Genomic DNA, 21,674 nt, shown 5'->3' with positions numbered 1-21,674 from the left:
GGTGCATTTACTGCTTTAGAAGGGCTGATTCTTTGAATGGAACTCGGAATTGGAATAACATCTGTCTACTTCATCTACTCTACTGTCACTTGAGAGCCAAGAGGAGAGGCAGTGCCAGCTTGAAACAAACAACAATGGCTTACAGTGACTGAGCCAGCTTGAGTAATGAGATGGAAGAACTTGGCATGAGTTGGTGCCCCTCCCCTACTTATTAAAAATATCAGTTGTTGCTAATCGCTTTAATGAGGTTCATAACTAGAATTTTAAATGTTTTGTGTGTACAGCCATTGCCCTGTTAGTATATTTTTAACTTACACTTGAATTCTGAAGCTGTAGCTGTATGTAATTCCTGGCACATACATTAACATTAACATGCCCTTATACTTAAGTGATTCCCAGAAGTTTTTAAATTTGTTTTGTGCCATGTTTTTTCTTTATAGTTGTTTCTAAGTAAGGAAATTTGAGCTGTTCTTGGCTATTGATAAGTAACACTAACATACAGGATTAGTGTCCCAGTTTGCCTACGCTAATACCCTTATACAGGGATTCTCCTACTTGACATCATTCTGTTCTGAGTTCCTTCCTCCTTCCCACCACCCAAAACCAAACCCTTCAAACCTATGACGACTTATACTTTTTAGGCAACTTGCAAGAATACTGATTGACAAGTTATATTTTCAGGTAATATAACTCACAGAGGGAGCATGTCCTGTTGTTTGACTGTATCAAATCTCTAAACTTGCCATTATGGAGACTAATTAAATCAAAACTTTGTGTCCCTCTTTTTGCCTTTAAGGGACATACTGCTCAAACTGATCTGCTACCTGTATGACAGGAAAAGACAATGAAGATGGTGGTAGATATGGAGGAGGCCAAGAATTCCTAACAGTGCCTTTTCAGGGAAGGTTGGCTAGGTTGCAGGATGGGCATGCTTTTCCAGTTGTCAAAGGAGCATGGTGGTATCTGTTTCAACATGTAGTCCTGTGCTTTTTCTCATAGTGTGTCTCTGGCTGGGAGCAACACACCCCAAAGTTGCATACTGGCACGGATCTGGGATGCTGTTAGTCTACGCTTTAGACCTTGGAGCTTGAGAGTACTCCCTGTTGTTCCCTGGGTTCAGACAGGAGTCTCCAACAGATTTCCTCGTTGAGATTTCCTTGTAATGTGATATGCACTTCCTAATATAAGCTTTAGGCTGTTTGCCCACTTATCTACTTACCAAAATAGGGTGAATTGGCAGATGCAGACAGGCTTTAGCTGTTTCTTTCTTCTCTGAGCCAGGTGGATGTGGGTAAGCTTTGGTCTGGAAATTTAATTGCTGTGTTAATAGACTATGGCACTTGAATGTACATGCTCTGCCAACAGGGTTTATTCTCTTGGTCTTAAAGCTGCCCTAATCCAGCTATATTTTCTGGACCATGCAGCATGACACACTGGCTGAGCAAACTGCAGTCCAGCTGTGCCTGCCTGTGTAGACACTACCATCGAATGTAAGTATCTGTCCATCTTTCTCACCTTTTCTGCACATTTGTTCCACCCTGTTCATTGCTAGACTTTGGTGATTCCTCGGTAAGCTCCCCCTCTGCTTCACAGCAAGGTGTGTAGTTCTCCATGCAGAGCCCCATAATCATTGTTCTTGGCATTACTCTTGATTTAACATCCAGCAAACACTCTTTTAAAATGTTAAACTTGTCCAAATGGAAATCATCTGAGCTGAGGAGGTTCTCAGGATGTGCTTGCCTCAGATGGAATATCTTGGAAAGATTTTTAGGTAAGACTTCAGTTATTTCTGATATTGAGACTAAAATCGGGAGGAAAAAAAAGAGTATTTTTTTCACATTGCTTGAGGACTTTCAACAGCTGAGTTGAAACTCTAATATGTCCGATCTTGGAAATTTAGGAGGGATCAGATTTGCTGTGTGTCAGAGATGCCTGTGGCCAGTTTATGGAAGTATTCTCAGTTTAATCACATACCTCCCCTCCTCTTTCACTTGTGCTTGTCATATGCCCGAACTTGTTAAAGTTTGGCAATAAGCTCAAAGATTGTCATATGTGAACAAACTTGCTCTGTAGGGAGCTAGAAGTGGCTCGGCTCTTGCAGTTCGTCTTGGCAGGAAGCCCTGGTCACAGTGGCTGGGAGCTGAGTTGCTTGCAGCAGTCCTTTCTTTGGCCCTCAGTTGAAGGGAAAAGGTAGATTGGATGGATGTAGGAGCAATACCTCAAAAAGTAGACACATAGGTGGTAGGATTTTGCAGGAATCAAGCTGTGAGAGTAAAAGCTTGAGGGCTACATTTTTAAGAACAGGAGTAGAGGACAATATGTACTTGAGGACAAAAGTTAGACTGTTGTTCTCCAGATCTGAGAACTGCATCTGGGTCTCAGAAGACCTTTCCATGGTCTACCAGCAACTTCAGGGGCCCTTGCTGGGTTTGCAAAGTGTTACCTCCCTCTAGTGGTGTGAGTGCAAGGCTAAGCACTGCTAGTGCCGGGGGTGAGGGTAGGTCATACCTAGACCATATAGATAAAACACTGTCTCCTCGACTTTTATCCAGCCGTTTGTACCGTGTTATGTAGATGTGAGATACCGGGCAGCTTGCATAAGCCATTCTCTTGACAGGTGAGCACTTGATGACCCTCCTTTTCTGTGTATTTAACTTAATCCATATGATGTCAGGCTTGAAGATGGGCTCAGCACAGGAGAAGGTTTCTGTTAAATGGCCACGCTGCCACAGATAAATTATGATTATTCAGAAGCAGTAGGATCATTGACTCAAAATGAGTGGACAAATCTGGTAACTTTGCCTTGAATGTGCCTGCACTTTCATTTAATGAACAAGAATGGTGGAGGAAGGTAAATTTGCTGTTGGTGGAAGAGGCTGCTGCTCTGGTTAGAACAGATTGGGTACAACACAGGTTTTTCTAGCTTTTAGCTGGAGCCAATACTAGATGGCATGTGCTCAGGAGTGTGGGGCCTCACACTGTGTGTTGCCTTTCAGATTTCACATTCAATGACTGGTTGCTAATGAGATAAGTGCCTGATGAGGGAGAAAATAATATGTAACTGCATGCTAAAGATTGTATCATACTGGGAGCAGCATCCTAAATGTGTTCACTGATTGTCAGCTGTACAAACTAATATTCACTGCTGCATGAACCACTTGACCAGGACCAACAGAAATGAGAGATAATTTTTTTCCATGTCTAACATTAGATCATCATGTCTGCTATGGCATTATTGCTGCCAATATTTCAGGATTGGAGAAAACATGCTGTCATTTAGTAATTGGGTTGTACCACTGAGGATTCTTGTTCCTACTGCAAGTTTTACAAACCCTGGCACTTTTGAGTCTCTTCTTGCTGTCTCCAGCATCCTTTCCTAATCTTCTCTTCCTCATACCAATCAGTAGACATGAGTAGTCTTTTTGTCTTGAAAATAGCTTTATTTTACCTGTGTATTTTGACTCCCCACTTAATTATTCTCTTTTTATTTTCACTTTTATCTACTTTTGCCCTGACCCAAAACAACTGTAGGCTTTGAAACAAGGAACACATGGGTTTTTCCTTTGTTTTTTAGACAAATGACTATTTGATCATAGTCATTTACCTGGATTAAGTGCAATCCATTCATAATCCCATCAGGTTACACATGCAACCAATGACTTCTAGTCCTGGTAATTTGTGGCACTTTTATTTCTCATCCTGAGACTTAAGCCATTGTCTAGTAGTGCCATCCATGTCTGCAGATGACCTTGTTTAGAGCTAACTGTATTAGATGCCCATCACATGTCTGTTCCAAAATAAATAAATATTTTCTATATTAAATGGATATTTCTAGAAAAACTGATCCTATTTTCTAGTTCAGTTTTGATCACTTTACACTGGCATCTTCCAGGACTTTGAGAGAAATCCCTGATTCATACAATCTGAAACTTCCATACATCTGAACTGTATGGTTGTCTTTCCTTCCTTTGCTTTAATTTTTTTCTTGCTGTCCTTTCATGTTGCTTCCAAATGCACTATACAAATACTGGCTTTAACTTTTCTTCCTGCATTTAACTTCTCCTGTCTTTGCCAAATTTAAAATCTAAAGTAAACACCAAACAAGCCTATTTAATTATTTCGCAGCACTGCAAATGAGATGATGCACAGTGAATGGGCAGTGAGGATGTGGGATAATAGGCTAATTTAAGAGTTGGATTTATAGGGGAAAGTTATCCATAGAGCAACTATTGCCTTTTAAATTTTAAAGCCTCAGATAAATGTTTAGTTAGTAAATACCTGGAATTATGTCAGACCAGCTTTTGCTGTACTGGAGGTGCTGTCCTCAAGGTCAGCAGACTGGGATATGTAAGTGTTCTTCAAGATGCCCCTGCCAAATCTGGCTTAAGCTGCTGTGGGAGCTGGTTTCAAAGGCTTTTTTCTGGTCTCACTAAAGGATGCTCACCTGTTTCTGTTCCATTCACCACTGAGGCTGTGATCACCTCTGTCAGCTGGAGAGGTTGTAATATCTTAAACTGCTACATCTATTTACTACATAATGCACATCTGTGCCCAAGGTCTTTTGCCAGTAGCTTGCAAAGAGTTCATGCAACCTAAAGAGTCATGGAGCTATCTTGCAATGCAAGGTTGAATTTAAGTATGGAAACTAACTGTCATATTTTTTGATTTTTGAATACTGCAGCAGAAATCAGCTCACATTCTGCCTTCATTGTCAATGCAAACTGGTGAGGGTGCTTAAAAGCAGAGTGTCCATTCTCTCTCCCCCCCCCCGGCCCTGTGTTTCAATTCATAGATAGCATTTGCAACCCCCCACGTCTTCTATTTTAGCTTCCCTGGGGGCTGCTCCCTGTCAGCATGCTGCTTGTGGTTTCTGCCCCATCCCTACCCCTCCCATCATCTGCTATTTGCATCACCTTGTCTCCTCTCACCAGAGCAGAACATGGCAGTGCTTTGGGTTTTTTTTCATAGCCTTGTGACACTAACAAGACCCTTAAAATACCACCTTTTGGCTATGCACAGACCTTTTCAGGCTTGCCCCAGCCTAATCTGTAGCTGCTTAATTGTAGTAGGAACAGTCACATTTATCTCACCAATAAAATGTGTCAAACAGAAGACATGACTGTGTCTTCCTTCCCTCTGTCATTACAGCTGTTGTGGAGCAGTCAGGCTCCTGACCTAAGGACATGTTTTTTTATGCCTAACATAAAACTCTTGAGATCATGCAGGCACAGTAGTTCAGATGGAGAAAAAAATGCTTTGATTATGTTTGTTCTTTCAGCCAAAAATTAAGACCAAGAGATAGCTTTTTGAGCTTCCCCCTTCATTTGTGTTCTGTATCAGGGTTCAAATCTGCTGTGAAGTGAAGAAGATACACATGATCTTTTACAGAAAATGTAACTTAATTGAATGGCAGTATGTCAGACACAATTAAAGTTCCTCATTTTGGAAGTATTTCTAATTTTTTTTTTTAATGGCTTTCTGTGATGTAGAGGAGCTGTGTTACCTCTTACACCAAAGCTTCAGTGATACAGTTGCCCTCTGCACTGATGGCACTGTGAACCTTGAAGATGTAGGAAAAGCTGACTTGAAGAAGATAAGAGTGAAGGAGGATACAAGCAGGGATTTCTTCCACTTTATTGGTACCAATCAGAGTAAAACTAACCTTTCAGGAGCACTCAGCTTCAATGAAGTGTGACCACAAAAAAGAATTATATGCCTTACAGACAGTTCCCCCTCACTGTCACTTTCTAGCATTGTTTCAGTTTGCCAGAATGCTGCTCCAACAGACGAGAGTTCAAAATGTCTATCTGACAAAATATTCAATGTGCTGAACAGCACTTCTGAATGCAGAGAGGTGCACAACTGGCATTTACACAGGTCAATGAATGGGTATTTTGATAAGTTTACTGTATTAACAGTAACTCCAGGCGCCTTGTCTTAACAGTATTTAAGATGAACTGCTTAGATAAAATGTTCAGGAGGTTTACTATCTACTTGGGGAATTTCTGGTTCTTGGTGTGATATGCTAATTAGCGTAGAGTTGGGATAGTAAGCTACTAAGTAAATCACTTAGTTGTGGATTAATTTTTATCCTTTCAAATTCTAATGGCTTTTGCTGAATATCTTTATAGTCTGTGGAAGACTTCTTTCCTCTTCTCCTTGTTGTTTAAATTGCTAATGAGTCTGTATCATTAGGTTAGAAACTCCCTTTTTGCCAGATTGTATTACAAAAACTAGTGTCTTTGATTCAACTCAACAAATGTCCATGCTTCCTTTCTAAACCTGCTAACTGGGCAAAGAGTGTTCTTTGTGTATTTTTATTCATTGGGTCTAATAGCCTGTGCAACTCCACTATCGTGTTCCTACACGTTCCTACACGCTTTCCTTCAGAGATGGGGAGTGGGGAACTTAATCATCCGACTTCTGTCCTTCCTTCTCACACTCAAAAAGATGTTGAACAGCTGGCATTTTAGCTGGAGTTTCTGATACAGGTACCTTGCTACCTTGGTGTTTAACTTCTGTTAGATTAACTGGAGCTAACTTGTTATTTTCCTTGCTAATATTTGGTCTCATCTTTTATCCAGTAGAAAAGTAATTTTAAGAGATGGTGGCTTGATTCCTTGCTCCCAGGCTAAGAATAAGTGTTACCTGGGGCAGTTGCCATTTGAGCTGTTAAATTATTTCACAATTGTTGAAACTTTTGCAAATTGCTGGAACCACCACGTTTTTGTCAAAATGTTTCTTTAAAGGATCTTGAAAAGTGTTGGTGGGGTCCAAGAATACAGTTGCTGCTGGGGATAATGGTCTTGTTGCTTCATCCTGACTCTCAAATCCACCCTTCCATTTGGAGGCTTTCAGGTCCCTGCTTTCATTCAGGAGGTGCCAAGGTGATGCTGTGTTAGTGAGTCGATTGATGGCAGTGTACATGTGGGAGGGGACAGTTTTGCAGTGCCTGTGTGTTGGCTTGGGTGGAGGAGGGGCAACAGAGGAGCTGTGTGTCCATGACACTGAGGGCGCTACCAGGGTCAGACTTGATGTGGGAGAGAGCCTGAGACCCGAGTTTTGTATGTGCAACAAGGTGCTGTGTAAGAATTTTGATGAGAAAATGCAAAAAATGGCCAAAAGAATATTTTTTGCATAATTGAAAATGTGATAAATAGTGCTATCTGTGGATGATGAATTCTCATTGAGATTCCAGAGTTCAGGGGTCCTTCAAAATGTGTGGACTGCTGCTCTGACTCAGGGAACAATGCACCTGAGGTGTTGATGATGCAATGGGAGAAGCGTGTGGGTGGAGGGATTTTAAGAAAAATTATCTAAAATACTCTATGCCTTAAACTTTGTGCTCCACTGCAGACACTGAAAATCTGAGCTCTTCTGATAGGCCATGTATGTTGTCCTTGTAAGCCAGCTTTAAGCAAGGGAAATCTTCCACGGTGTTAACAAAATAAGCAGTTCAAGCAAGAATGTTTTGAAAGCAATTTTGTGCCCTGGTGCAGCTGTTATCTACTTCCTCTTCCCTGACTACTTCTTCATCCTCTTGTCCAGTACTGTGAGAATAGCATGACTTGTGCTGCTGGGCATGAGTTAGTAACACACCTCCTGGCTGTGAGTGAAAGGTTGCTTAAGAGCCATCACTTCCCGTGTGGCTGAGGCTTGACCTTCTACTGGCTTGGGAATAAGGAATCAAGCCTCCATCCCTTACTGATTTCCTTGTCTGGCTCCAGGAAAATGGGTTTGTGTGCTATCACTATGCTGCTTTTGAGGTTAGTTAAAGGATAGATCTATGAACTAAGTGGGTATTTTTTCTTTTCAGGAAGAAGAGATGCCAGAAGTAGAAATTGACATTGATGACCTTCTTGATGCGGCCAATGAAGAGGAGAGAGCTCTCAAATTACAGGTAGTATTTTATAATTTTAAATCAGAATGGGGCTGAAGTAATGCATCTGGATCCACATCTTGTGTTTGATTGAATCCACTGTAAGTGTAGAATTAGAACTGAGAGATTCTTAGGTCTGAGCTTAGCATAATCCACTAGACAGTTCAAAGGTAATCAAAATCCTTTTAGATAAAAAATTTCTGGAAGATAGGTGATAATAGGAGTAAATAAAAGTTCAAAGAATCCAGTATTATAGGGAAATATGCTAAGCCATATAAGCCTCATTCTCATTTGTACAAATATAAAAATAAAGAACAGAAAACATAGAAAAATAAAGAACAGTCACATAGGAAAAATTATATGGCCGAGAGTCAGTTATGATGGCCAGATAGTTTCTTTCAGCTGCAGAAACATACATGCATGTGTATACAGACCAAAAATCTTCCCTTGTCCTTAGACTATTGGCAATTACTTCTCTGTCTATGCTAGCTAGAAATTGTAACTCATCAAGCTACCTTGAAGTAACCTGTCAAAATGCTTGAGGAAAGGTAAGATGGTCAGGAACAGGAATTAATAGGGAAATTCAAAAGGAGTCCGCTGAAATGACATGGTTCAAAACAGCTCTCTAATTCTTTGAATCCTCTGTGAGGTAGAAGTTAATGAATGGAAGAATGAGAGGGAGAAGAAAAGAAATATAATTGTCTATCTATCTATCTGTCTATCTATCTATCTATCTAAATCAAGGTGTAAAACCAATATGAAGGGTCTCTGTTTATAATCTTTTCAGATGCATTACTAAAAGGAAAACTGTTCCAGAGTCACGGTTTGCCCTCAGCTTCTTCTGGGAGGTGACTAATGTGGTGCTTAAATGCAGCACATCTGATTTGAGTGTCTGTTGGCACCCTTTCTCAGTACCCACTGACTAGCCACAGAGATGTGGGGCATGGCCCTGGCCTGTTTACTGAGTATTCATTAATAGCTTTGGTGCTTCTGTTTAGCTGCAGCAGATCCCCTGCTAGGAATGCCCTGCTAGGAATAACTGCCTGTATTTTGCATTACAAAAACTCTGGTGCCCTCATAGAAAGCTGCCTTTCACATTTCCGTTGCTAGAAGAAATGTTCTTGGATTCTCCTCCTCTTCTCATTTTTTTTTTTTTTTGGAGAGAGGGGTTTTGTAACTTCCTACCTGGAGGAAGAAGCCATTATTTCTCTCCTGTTGCAAATCATTCTGATCCAACTAGAAAGCAAAGATAACTTGCTATAACACTTGCTTTTCAGTAGCATCTTTATTCAGTGATTCCTGGTTCTTGCTCCTTTTCTTTCCCCCCTGTCTTGTCAGGTTTCATAGTGTGACTTGTTTATGTTCACTGTTATTCTCTATGGGAACTGACTCTTTCATATTTTGCTTCTAGGAAACTCTTGTAGATTGCTACAAACCAACAGAGGTAAAAGACTTTTCTTAAATACTATTCACATGTGGAAACTGTAGCTATGTTCAAGATAAAGTAACTTTATTTTTATAGTTATGATAAAGTTATTAGAGGAATGTTAATGGTAGCTGATGGACTTGGGGCTTTATATCCTGGAAATGTTTATGCCCTGTCCCTTAGCTACAGTAGGAACATGATTTTGCCCCGTGGAGGAACTGCTGATTATTCCAGCTGAAGTATCAATAATGTTTTCTGTAATGTCCATACTGATACTTAAACCTGTCATGTGATAGAAAAACTAAACAATTCTCATCAGATGGTTAAAATATTTGCATGATAGACTGTGCTCTTCAATATGAAAACACTTAATTTTATCTCTGACAGTAAAATTTTTTTATTCTGAGGACTGTTATCCAGATATGCAGCTTGACTAATTGTATTTGTGAGTGGACTTGAATAGAATTGTGGGATAACCTGAACTAGCAGGATTTAGTTACTCAGCTTTCAACTTGCATATCTATTAATGTGTTCAGTGTCAATATAGCCTACTTCTCATATAGTAATGTGTGCTTACTAGGAAGAGTAAATATTAAATATTAAAAAAAAAATAAATTCGAAAGTTGAGGTCATGGGTCAGTTTCTTGGTTCCATTTATAGAGTCAGTGCTTTCCCAGAAGCGGCTACTGCACAGTATTTAGTAGAGGGGGTGGCTTACAGGACTCCCCTAATCAGACACCTTTCAGCTGTGCGTGTCTAGTGGGTTGACCCTGGCCAGACACCAGGTACCCACTAAAGCTGCTCTCTCACTCTCCCTCTGCAACTGGACAGAGGAGAGAGCTAAAAAGAAAACAGCTAAGGATTCATGAGTAGAGATAAGAGCTGGGAGAGGTCAGTGACTGATTACCTTCATGGGCAAAACAAGACTCAAAGTGGGGATAGTACTTATATTTATTACTAACAGGATAAGTGCCAAAGAGCGAGAAATAAAACAGTCTTAAAAACACCTTGCCCCCATCCCTCCTTCCTTCCATGTTCTCCCTCCTCTCCCTCAGCAGTGAATGAGGGGAAATGGGGGTTATGGTCAGTTGTTGTTTCTGCTGCTGCTCAGGGAGAGGAGTCCTTCCCCTGCTCCCGTGGGAGACAGTCCTTGATGGACCTCTCCCATGTGAGTCCATCCCTCGGGCAGCAGTTCTTCCCAAACTGCTGTCCTGTGGGTCACTCCTTCATGGGGTGCAGTCCTTCACGAATGAGCTGTACCAACATGGGTCCCCTACAGGGGCCACAAGTTGTACCCGGGAAAAACCTGCTCCAGTGTGGGCTTCCCTCTCCATGGGCCACAGGTCTTCTGCAGGACCCTGCTCCATCCTGGGCCTCCCACAGGGTCACAGCTTCCTTCATGCATCCACCTTCTCCAGCATGGGCTCCTCCATGGGCTGCACATGGGTCTCTGCACCCCGATGGTCTCCCATGGGCTGCAGGGGCACAGCTGCTCCACCATGGTCTGCACCACCGGCTGCAGGGGCCACAGCTCCAGCGCCTGGAGCACCTCCTGCCCCTCCTTCTGCACTGACCTTGGTGTCTCCATTGTTATTCCCATGTTCTCACTTCGCTCTTCCCTGGCTGTAATTTCTTCTGCGCAACAATCTTCTTTTCTTAAATGTGTTATCACAGAGGTGTTACTAATACTCCTAATTGGCTCAGCCTTGGCCAGCAGCAGGAAGTCCGTCCTGGAGCTGGCTGGCATTGGCCCCACAGAACAGGGGAAGCTTCTGGCAGCTTCTAACAGAAGCCACCGCGGTAGCCCCCCGTCTGCTACCAAAACCCAGCCACAGAAACACACTACAGCATGACTAGTTTCTTGAAACAAGGCTACATATAGGTTGGTTCTTCTGTAACATCTGCATCTGTTACCACATAAAGTACTGGGGCTGAAGGATAGTCAGACTGTCAGGAAGAACCACTGGGTGGTTGAATAGGCACTTCCCAATCCATCAGATACTTTCTTCAAGGCTTTTTCATTTTTATTGATTCCTATGGTAGATTGGGGAAATTCTCCATAATTGTTATTATAGTTGCTGGTACAAACGTCTTGACAGTGCAGAGTATTCACCTGGAAAGACTTACATGATAACGCATGGGTAGCTTGATCTGTGTTGTACCTTGGTTTCTTTACAGCAGATAACACACATCTCCCACTGTGCAGATGCCATAATGCCAAGTCTTCAGATGTCTCAGTGTAGTAATGCTACGCTATAGATGACTCCTGTCAGCCTCCTCCAGCCTTCTCTAAGCAAGTGCAATTGAACCTTGGTGGCTTTTCTTAAGATAGGTGTGAAGGCTGATAGGGCATGTGGAGCCTGACATGGCTCTTCTCGGTCATGACCAGGTGGTAGGAACAGGTTGCCAAGGGTTTAACAGTCATTCGTGTGCTGACCTCTTATCTCTGTGTTATCTGAAGGCAGATGAAGAAAGCAGAGACTCATATAATTACTCTTCTTCCTTTCTTCATTGAATGTGTAATGTGAAACTTGACATAATGCAAGGACAAATTCAGAGAGCTGATAAGGGTACATGACAGATGTTAGTGAGTTTTTCACTGGAAACCTTGGTCATAGACCTACAGGAAATACTTCTGCCATGCTGGCAAATTAAGTTGGCATGGCAGTTCACAGGAAAAAACATCCTGGACACATGTGCTTAACTGCCCTCAAGGCACTTGGATGAGGGTGAGATTTTAATACTGAAGTGGTGACTTTCGTCTTCAGTCATCTGCTGATGGGATGGAGGCAGCTCCCTTACCTGGGAGAATATTCATCTTCCTTGACAATCTTTTGAGACAGCCAAGCTGAGAGGAGTACTTAATCCACTCTTCTGTTAGGATAGTTGCCAAAATGAGTGTCACTTCCCAGCAGCAGCTTTTCTTCATCTATGGCATGTAATACTGCATGACTGCTAACTAAGGCCACTTAAAAATAGAGATTTTTAACATGCCATGTGTGGACTAAGAACAGCCTTTAAGTTGGCTTAAAATTGCTATATGAGGATCCACACTTTGTCTAGAAAATCTGCAATCCTTTTATATTTGCAGACCATTCAAAACTATTAAGGTAATTGGCTTGTGAAAGGATTTTTAGAAGATTTGTGGAGAATGGATATGAGCTGATGGAATTTATCCTGACCAATCAAGCACATTAGGTTTTTTATGATCAAGAGTAATATAGTTTGCAAAAGGCAGTAATTACTAACTGGGGAAAAAGTTATGTAATATGATGTCTCTGGTATTCAAACATAAAGAAAAATAGTAGAGGCAGAAAACTTAATAACTTGAAGCTCTTATCCCATCTGTTAAAAAAACCCTCCAAACCTGCAAATGTATATCTTAAGTCAGTTTTGCTTAGTACCTTCCATTTAGACTAAAAGTTTAGGAAAGACTGAGGCATTTTTGCATGTATTCTGGATTGACTTGTCATCAGAGGAAACAGAGTTCACCAGGTCACTTGAAAGATAGAAAGAACTCTGCGCCTCTTTAATAATTAAGTCAAATATAATAGCTGACTGTAACTTATGAGGAACAGTTATGAAACCTTTCTTCTAATGGAAATATAGCTAGACTGTTGAATGTGCTCTAAAATGTTAAAAGCTTTATGGCCATTTTAATTTGCATGGAAATATGCTTAATGTGGGAACTTTATGTAAAGAGTCCTGCACACTAATTTCAGGGGTATGGTATCTGCTAAATCAGTGCCATAACCAAATTTTGGATCTGAACTTTTGTGGCTGAAGAGTAGCAGGTAGCAGCAGCATCCTCCTGCATCATCCGTGTGCCAGAGCAGCCACTTCTTCATTCAGTCCCATGCATCGCCTGTGGAACGTTTGTCAAGTTGCTGTCTCAGTTCTGTCTATATGATGGAGAATTTTAATGTAGATCACAGGGAATTTCAAGTATCACGTTAGCAGAGTAACAAAGAAATTTAAATATAATCTTCAGTCCTGATGATAAGGTTTAGATACTCGACAATAGACTTTTATTTAGGATAGGAAGACTGCTGTGGTTGTGAAATCAATGAGGTTTTTTTAAGACATATACTTTGAAGAAGGCTGACTAAATCTGTGTTACTATATCTCTGCTATCGGTAGCAGCAAAGCCACTCATTTAGATTGGGCTTTGCAGAAAATCTGAAATATTTGTGGTCAATGTGAATTATACCTTCCGCTGCTGGGACTGCCAAAGTGATGACAGAAGAAATTACAAGGAAACTCTTAAACTACTATGGGAGGGAAATCCAATGAATGGGCAATTTTTATGCTGACTCCAAAAGATGCAGCTGAGCAAAACAATGGCTGCAGATGATGAATGTTTTAAGAGAACTGGATAAATTAGATTTGCAGTTTATTTACTTCTTTCTTTTCTTATGGAAATATACAAAGCTTCAGATGAATGGGCTGGAGAGCTCTCTCATTCAATCAGGATTAAATCTATCCAGACCATTTTGTTAGTACAATTCTTCACTCAGTGCAAAATGAGAGAAATCGGAGATGAAGTTGCATCATTAAAGAAAGTTGCATTGCCGGGAACTTTGAATTAATAATGATTTTCAATAGGATTTGCAAACAAACTATGTTGAATTGTTGTGCATATTTTCTGGAAAACTTAGGCAGAGATTTAAGTCATTGACTACTCAATTACTATTTCAGCAGCTTTTAAAACTTCATTTTGAAAAACATAGAGATGCATTTGCTTAAGTGTGTATTTTGCAAAGTTTAATTCCTAGTTGGAGCAAATGACAGGCTTGTGATGCAGCTTTCTAGAGTGGTCTAGGCACTGTGGATTTAAAGCTAAAACCTGTTTTGTTCAGATAACATATGTATTTAGTATGCAGGCATGAGTAGAAAGCTCAGTGTCTCTGAAATAGAACCCCTAAACTTTTGAAGGATTGTATATTTATTTTTGGTACTACTGTGTAATGAGTTATTTCAAGGATTTTATATTTATTTTTGGTACTACTGTGTAATGAGTTATTTCAAGTTATTGTTACTACTTGTTTTTTCAATGTAATTGCAAGGCAGATCATATGTAGGATAGCCATTTGAAGCGATAGTCACTATAGATGTGTCCTAAAGCCTCAGTGCACTGTATGGCCTTACATCTGCGTAAGCCTAGGAACTCACAGACATCAGCTGCAGGGCAGCTGAATGGGTGGTAAATTATTAAGTCACAGTAACTGTATTATGTGCCCATTTTACTTGAAATCAAATAGGATAATTTGTAGAGAAAAAAGGTTAAGAATCATGCATATTTAAAAGCAATGCAGATGGAGGCATTTCTAGTAAAACATGATTTCTTGTTCACCCATTTGACCACTGAATTCAGTGAACTAAAACTCTTTATGTGGCTGCTGAGATTTACCCTATATTGTACTACAGTGTTGGAAGGAATTAATCTTTTATGTTTTCATTTCTGCAAGTATTTCTAACAACTAATAAATACCCACAGCAATATTCCTCCAAGAATGGAGGAGCAAACAGTGACTTGGCAAGAATAAGCTTGTTTATATGCTGCCAAATTGGAGAATAACTGGACTGCAGGTCTTTACCATGGCTAAGCTTTGTGGTATGTAGTTAGTGCCTTGTACAAGGCTCAATGAGAGCCTAAATTCCTGCGTATTGTTGTTCTCACTGCATATTGTTGTCCTCTGGACACTGATGGTGCTGTGACCTCACTGGAGAGGGTTTATTGATGGGATAGTTCAGTAAGGCTACAGACATGCTGCGCTGGTTCTTGCTAATAGAAGGCAGCTTCTGGTCCTGTTCTCCCAAAACAACTGTGTCGTGTCAGTTCTCTTCTTTCTGTACAACTGGCTTCAGGTTTGAGCCTGTGTGGAAAGGAGGATGTTTTGCAGTAGGTAGTGTTCCCTTTTCTTCTTCCTCCTTCCCACCCCTGCCTGTCCCCTTTTCACATTCAGATGGAGCTTTTTTTTCTTTTTTTTTTTAAAAGTAATTATTTAATTTCTTCCACAGGTAGCTGTGGGATTGCTCTCCAGGCTGACTTTAGTTTTTACATCCAACCAATCAGGCCATCTCCAAGAAATAGCCTTGGCCAAACAAATAAGAAAATTTTGATTTTTGATTTGGCTGCAGGGAAGTAAAGCTGTGAAGGAAAGCAAAGCTGTGGAGGAAAGCTGACTTAGGATTCATTTCATGCTCTAGTGAAGCAGATGGACTAGAAACTCTAAATTTTAGTCTAAGAACTAGTCCTACTACATGTGCACTGTTTGTGGAAGAGAAACCTGGAGAGACAGTCTAATTAGTTTCCAGAATTAATTGGAAGACTTGAATAGAAAGCCTGGAATTCATTGTTGGGCAAATGACCTCATTAAAACAATGAGTCACACCACTAAAGTAGAGAGGTAAAGTGATTTCGTCCCCTTTCCTGAATTATCATTTCACCTTTGTTTGTCATCTTTTGTTTTGTTTTTTTTTGCCTAAGGTTGAATATAGATGACTTCAAATGAACTGTAGATTTAGTCTTTGTCTCTCATTTAAATTTGCCTTCAGAATTAGAAAGATCTTTATAATTTAGTATTATAAATTAACAGGATTCTCAGTACTTGTAGCAAGGGTATCCCCTTGCAGAATATCTGTAAAAAGAATTTAAACCAANAACATCTTTATAATTTAGTATTATAAATTAACAGGATTCTCAGTACTTGTAGCAAGGGTATCCCCTTGCAGAATATCTGTAAAAAGAATTTAAACCAAGTTTGTTTAAACTTTTGCTTGTTTAAAAAAAATTATTTTTTATTTTATTTACCAATGTACAAAGTGCTGCTGTGGGATTTTTCTTCTATTAAAAGTGGATGTAACCTGTGTATTCCTGGCTGTAACCCTCCAAGGAATAATAGGTTCTTGAATCTTCAGCTGAATTATTCTTGTATGTTTTTCAACTCTGTGAATTAAATCAGTATAATAGGTAGATAATTCAACCTGTGTTACGGGACTACTTTTAACAAAGATTTATACGTGATCAGCTTTCAGATGCTAAATTTCAGCATCTCGTTAAAGGGGATTTCAATAAAATGCTCTGTGTAAAATGATTTTTGTGTACGAGGTGGAGATAGATTTGTATATTAAGCCTTGACTCAAATGGCCACAAGGAACAAAACTGCAATTTTTGAGTGATGGCTAAAGGGGGAAAAAAAAGGGTATTACTGTCATAAAGTGAAGTTAGTTATAAAGTGAAGGCTTACTGAAATGCTGTGAAGTCTCCTTTCCTGCCTCCATAAGGGAAAATGTACATCTTTTCCAGAATGCTGCCTTTCCTTGATGGGGAGCTGCAAAGCAGGAAAGGCAGAAGTGCACCAGAGCAGAACTGTGTTAATGACAGCCAGCTCCATGCAAGTGTCAGATGCAAAATGATACTTAAATCAGAAATGTGCTGAACCAGTGGTGTGGTTTATGCACCCATGGGATGTGCACAACAGCCCAACTGCATTATGCAAAATGTCTACCACATACAAAATGCTCTTGTTGGGTTTTACTGTTTCATACTGCAGACCCTTATTTCAAGAAAAAATAGCTCCTGAGGGGTAAAGCATTGTAAATTATTATATATACTTCTTCAAATGAATGCTCGCTCTGCCTTAAGAATAGCTGCAGTTACCTCAGATCTGCTTAGGGGGTTGCCCCTACAGTGTGGTTTATTTTGGCAGCCCTAAGAAGTTTCCAGGTGGTGTCAAACTTGCCTGAAAACTTCAAGCAAGTATCTTGTTTTGCAAAAGAAGGCGCTTGTGATACCTCTTAAAAATATAAGGGGAGGAATTCCTCTCTTGCTTTAATGTCATATTGAAAAGCAACTGACCTGTGGCTGTGTTTCGTATCTAAGGGAAACTTGCTCTGAACTCCCCTGAGAGAAAATGGACAGAGAAATGGCAGAAGTGCCTCCCAAACAGTACCACAGATGTCCCTGTTCACTCTGCATATGCCCCTTCCTTTAAGGCTCTTACTTTCAGCTTATTTGAAACTGTTGAACAGTTTCCAGTCGCAGTGTCTTGTTGCTGCCTTGATGGTGAATGAAGGTGGTATAGAGTGTGGCTTGAACAGAAAATAAAGCTTTTCAAAGGGAAGAACTGTACTTCTACCCATTCCTTCCCAAAGCTGTCTTAATCTGATGTTTTGGCATGGGAGTATAGGGGCTTTTTTGTGGAAAGAGCTGTTGAAAGGCAATAATAATGGCCTTTTAAGATCACTTTAGGGCATTTATTTCTATAATGATTTTACTGCAGGGCTTTATTTAAGTTTGATAGTAAAAAATCCTCAAGTGTGTTTATATGTTTCAAGCAGCACCATGCCACATAGTTTGGCATTATCTATCAGGTCTTTACAATGATGAAACGTTGAGACAACCAATGCAAAGTGCATTGAAAACTGTGAATTTTCAAAGTAAACATGTCTTCCTCATTTTTCTGATTTTTTGAGTGGAAAAGTACTGGATTCTGACAAGTTTAGAGTAGACGTTGCAGTGGCTTGTGCCTATGTGAAAAAACATAACTTCTAGAGGGTAGAGGGGGAGAATTTGGGGTCTTAACAAATCTGTTTTTCTGGTCATCTCTTTAGGCTATCTGACTATCCAGATGGGAAGCATGGTATTGATATACATAGATGTATTCCTGAACTGGCCTTGGCTTATTTCAGGGGTGGAGGCCTAAATATCAAAGGTTCTTAGTGAGTGTTTGTAGACCACAGTAATGTGTCTGCTGCTCTGCCTTTGCTGCTGTTAGTTTCAGCAACAGGTAGTGTAGGTGCAATGATAACCATGGTGCAGCAGCACATGCAGCTCACTATAAAGAAGTGTAAAAGATCAGGAAAGGAAATTGCTTTCTTGATACATGCTAGGATTATGGTCCCACTAGAAAAACCTGGCATATTTCTCAAGTTAAAATACACATTTACAGAGACTTTCCTTATGCAAAGTGTAGTACCTGGATAATATAATTTTCTGTGTGACCTTTTTTGAGAGGTACTGTGTTGTCATTTAGGTGGTAACTTTGTTCACTGGAATTTTTAGCTTCAAGCATTCAGACAGGAAGTCATGCTTTTTATTGTTTCATAGAATCATAGAATGATCTGGGTTGGAAGGCACCTTAAAGAGCATCTAGTTTGACCCCCTGCCAAGGGTAGGGACAACTTCCACTAGACCAGGTTGCTCAAAGCCCTATCCAACCTGGATTTTCACTTCAACCTGACTGACAAAATCCATAATTACATTCCCTGTTTGTAGCTAACAGCTTTCATATACAGTACTGTGGGTAAATATTATTTTCCTAGTGTGACAGTAAGGAGATGATTTAGCTTTTAATGCATCTACAGTTACCATCAGAAATTGTATACCAAAAGAATTTCAGATAATGATGCAACTCTGTAAGCTTCTGTTCTCACACAAACTGAATTGGTTTGGTTTGGGGTTTTTTGGGGGGGGATGAGAGTGGGTTTGTTTGTTAGCTTGGTTGGGTTTTTTGTGTGGTGGTTTGGGTTTGGTTTTGTTTTTTTTTTTGTTTGGTTTAGGGTTTGTTTTTGTTTTGTTTTGTTTTGTTTTTCCAGAGTAGTGTCATTCACTTAGCTCCGCAACCAGTTTCACCCATCATAAGCCAGTGGTACTACCTCTGGCTCCTTGTTCCTGCCTTGCCTCACTCAGTGTTAGTGTGGGCCGAGTGGTGAGCCTGGTCAGAGGGCTGAGCCAGCTTAGAAAGTAGCAAGGGAAGAGGAAAAATAGCCGAATTTTTAGCCATATCTTCTTTCTGTTACAGCTGAGTATGCAGCCAACCGAAATACTAGTGCCGGCAGGTAAAGTGGCTAAAGAAACACCTCTGTTGGCAGGAGTGCTGATTTCTGTGCAGGCTTAGGCTGTGAAAGTCTGCTTTGACTGTTTGCATTGTATCCAACCATAGATTTTGCTTCATTCAATAGCTGGTAGAAGGCCCTGTGTGGCAAAAGCCTGAAAGATGGTTAAAAACTGAGCCAGCACACTCACAAGGAAAAGCTAATTGTTCACACCTCTGCTGGGTGATGAGGATATGCTTATAAAGTTTCTGATGATCAGACCAGAGAAATTCTAGCTTAGCAGTAAAACTTAAATAAAAATGTATAGTTTGCTTTCTAAAAATTGTGAATCATGGTATTATGGGATCATTAAAATTACTCATATTGTCTATTTTTTCCCCTAGGAATTTATCAAAGAGCTGCTAACTCGGATAAGAGGAATGAGGAAACTCAGTCCCCCTCAAAAGAAGAGTATATAAATAACTTGAAGTAGTAGCACTCTGTAAAAGACATGGCAAGGGAAACAGGACTTTGAATACAAGACCTTTATTAAAATAATTGTCTTTCTCCACAACTTCTTTGATTTTATTCAGTTTCGACTCAAGGAATTTCTTTTGTGTGTTTTAAGGGTTCTTTTTTAAGTGTCAAATTTTTTTTATCAAAAATATCAACAATTTGGATGCTGCTCAACTTCCAGCTGAGGATTACTGAAGCAAGTGAAGAATCCAAGAGTTAGTGATGAGGGGCAGCAAGCCTATGTGTTGAATCAGAAGATCTTGTAAATTTACAGAGCTAGGAGACTTCTCCTTGCAACTAGTTGGATAACGTTTCTTAAGTTGGTTGTACATTTGACTCATGGATGTCCAGTTTCTTGTGCTTGTCTGTACATAAATTTTAAAGTGGGTTGTGAATACTGTTTCACATGGATGGAAGGAAAGGTTTGTTATAGTAAATTATTTAAATGGTGGTTATTGCAAATTTGCTACCAGAAGGTACTAATTTAGATTACTAAAATAAGTGCTCCCATTTTTCTAAATACCCTTAAAGCAGCCCAGTGAAGAATTTTATCATATCTCCTTATTCAGACTGCAGCATATGAAAATTGGGAATTTTAAAGACTTAATGTGTAGACTTAAAAGTTATTTGATTGACTTTGATGCTTTGCCAGGATCACGTCCTCTTCACCTCATGGTGTCTTGGAGCCGTGCTAACCTATACTGAATAAGGGCCTGGAGTGATATCTAGAGAAATGTCCATCACCATTTAAAAGCTGCTTCAGGCTGGGGGAAAGGCAGTGATACCAAAATGAATTGCAAGTACTGTATTGCATTTAATGATGTGGTCTTAATCAAATGCAGATTCCTCTCTTATAAAGGTAGGCAAAGAATAATACAGTCGTTGTTTATAGCTCTGCCCTGAGAAGTGGAGAGACTTCTTAACTTGGGTTCTCTTACTTGTAAAAGCAAGAACAGACAGAGATCCCTGCTCCCTTCTGAAAAATGTCCTAACTGGAATGTTTAATAAGCTACCATTTACTGGTAGGTGACACTAGTCAGACATTTTATATCAAGGGTGCTCTGAACATATTTTATTTTTCAAAAGAAGTACATGTTTGTGAATTTCATGTATACTGGCAAGCTTTTTTAATGTATTTAATTTTGTAATGTTTACCAATGATTTTATTTACCAGATATTTACTCAAATAAATGGAACAACTTGTGACTTGTTACATGTACACTTTACAAGACTACTGTTGCTGAGTAGGTTTGTAAATGGAATTGCTTGTCAAAAAGAGAAACCTGTGAGGTGGTAAGTACATGCGAACCCAGCTGTACTGACCCTTATTGGCTTTTAATGTGCCCAGTATCACTCAAACTCCTGTAACCTGGTGCACAGCTTCACTTTTGAAACTCTACTGCAGATGAGACCTTCCTTTGCTGTGCCTCAAGGGATATAAAACAGGGTGGAAAAAAAAGCTTGGAAACTCTTTCAGATAAATGCTGGTAAATTCATGTAATTTTTTCTGTCCGCCAAAGGTGAGTGTAGGGGAGAGCTTACATGCTGTGGCTCTCAGTTTTCTGCTGAAGGTATGGCAGAAGGGGGGTCTTTCAGCTGGAGGCATTCTACCTTTCTTCCATTATGCACCTTTCTGAATTCTCAAGAAATTCCAATGGCCCTCAGAAAAGGCTTGCCTGCAGCATTTTAAATTTAAATCTCATGTTTTGCTGAAGTTACAGTTTAGCTCTGGATTCCTAAAGAGTGACTGAGCAAATTTTTTTGAAATTGCGAAATGAAATCAGTGCTTCAGGGAAATCAGAGAGAGCCTGTGAATTCATCTGTTTTTGTGTAGGGATATCCAGCTATTGTTGTCAACATTATCAGTGGGATGTCTTTGGTTCTGAGAGAGGCCCATGTGAATGATGTGTCTTGCCACAGGAAGACTGTCTCTCCTTGGTCTGTGCTCCTTGCAGAGGATCTCATGTAGCTAGATCTAAATGACCAAGTTTGTATAAACATCACCCTTTGAAGGAGAGAATGTTACAGGAAAAG

At 40.0% G+C, this 21,674-nt stretch overlaps 1 protein-coding gene across 1 annotated transcript in view; it reads left to right on the top strand.

Moving 5' to 3' along the window:
* The window catches only part of PPP1R14C (protein phosphatase 1 regulatory inhibitor subunit 14C), a 53,092-nt gene extending 32,233 nt beyond the window's left edge, over positions 1–20,859 (top strand). Inside the window, exons 2-4 of the mRNA XM_017822065.1 lie at positions 7,817–7,900; positions 9,291–9,323; positions 19,529–20,859. Coding sequence (XP_017677554.1) covers positions 7,817–7,900; positions 9,291–9,323; positions 19,529–19,603 — 192 coding nt within the window. The 3' untranslated portion in view covers positions 19,604–20,859. The remainder of the gene's footprint in view (positions 1–7,816; positions 7,901–9,290; positions 9,324–19,528) is intronic.
* The last annotated feature ends 815 nt before the right edge of the window (positions 20,860–21,674 follow it).

Source organism: Lepidothrix coronata, unplaced genomic scaffold, assembly GCF_001604755.1.
Source record: "Lepidothrix coronata isolate B3197 unplaced genomic scaffold, Lepidothrix_coronata-1.0 Scaffold94, whole genome shotgun sequence".
NCBI lineage: Eukaryota > Metazoa > Chordata > Aves > Passeriformes > Pipridae > Lepidothrix > Lepidothrix coronata.
The sequence above is the reverse complement of the archived record's forward strand: the minus strand, read 5'-3'. Positions and strand labels throughout refer to the sequence as shown.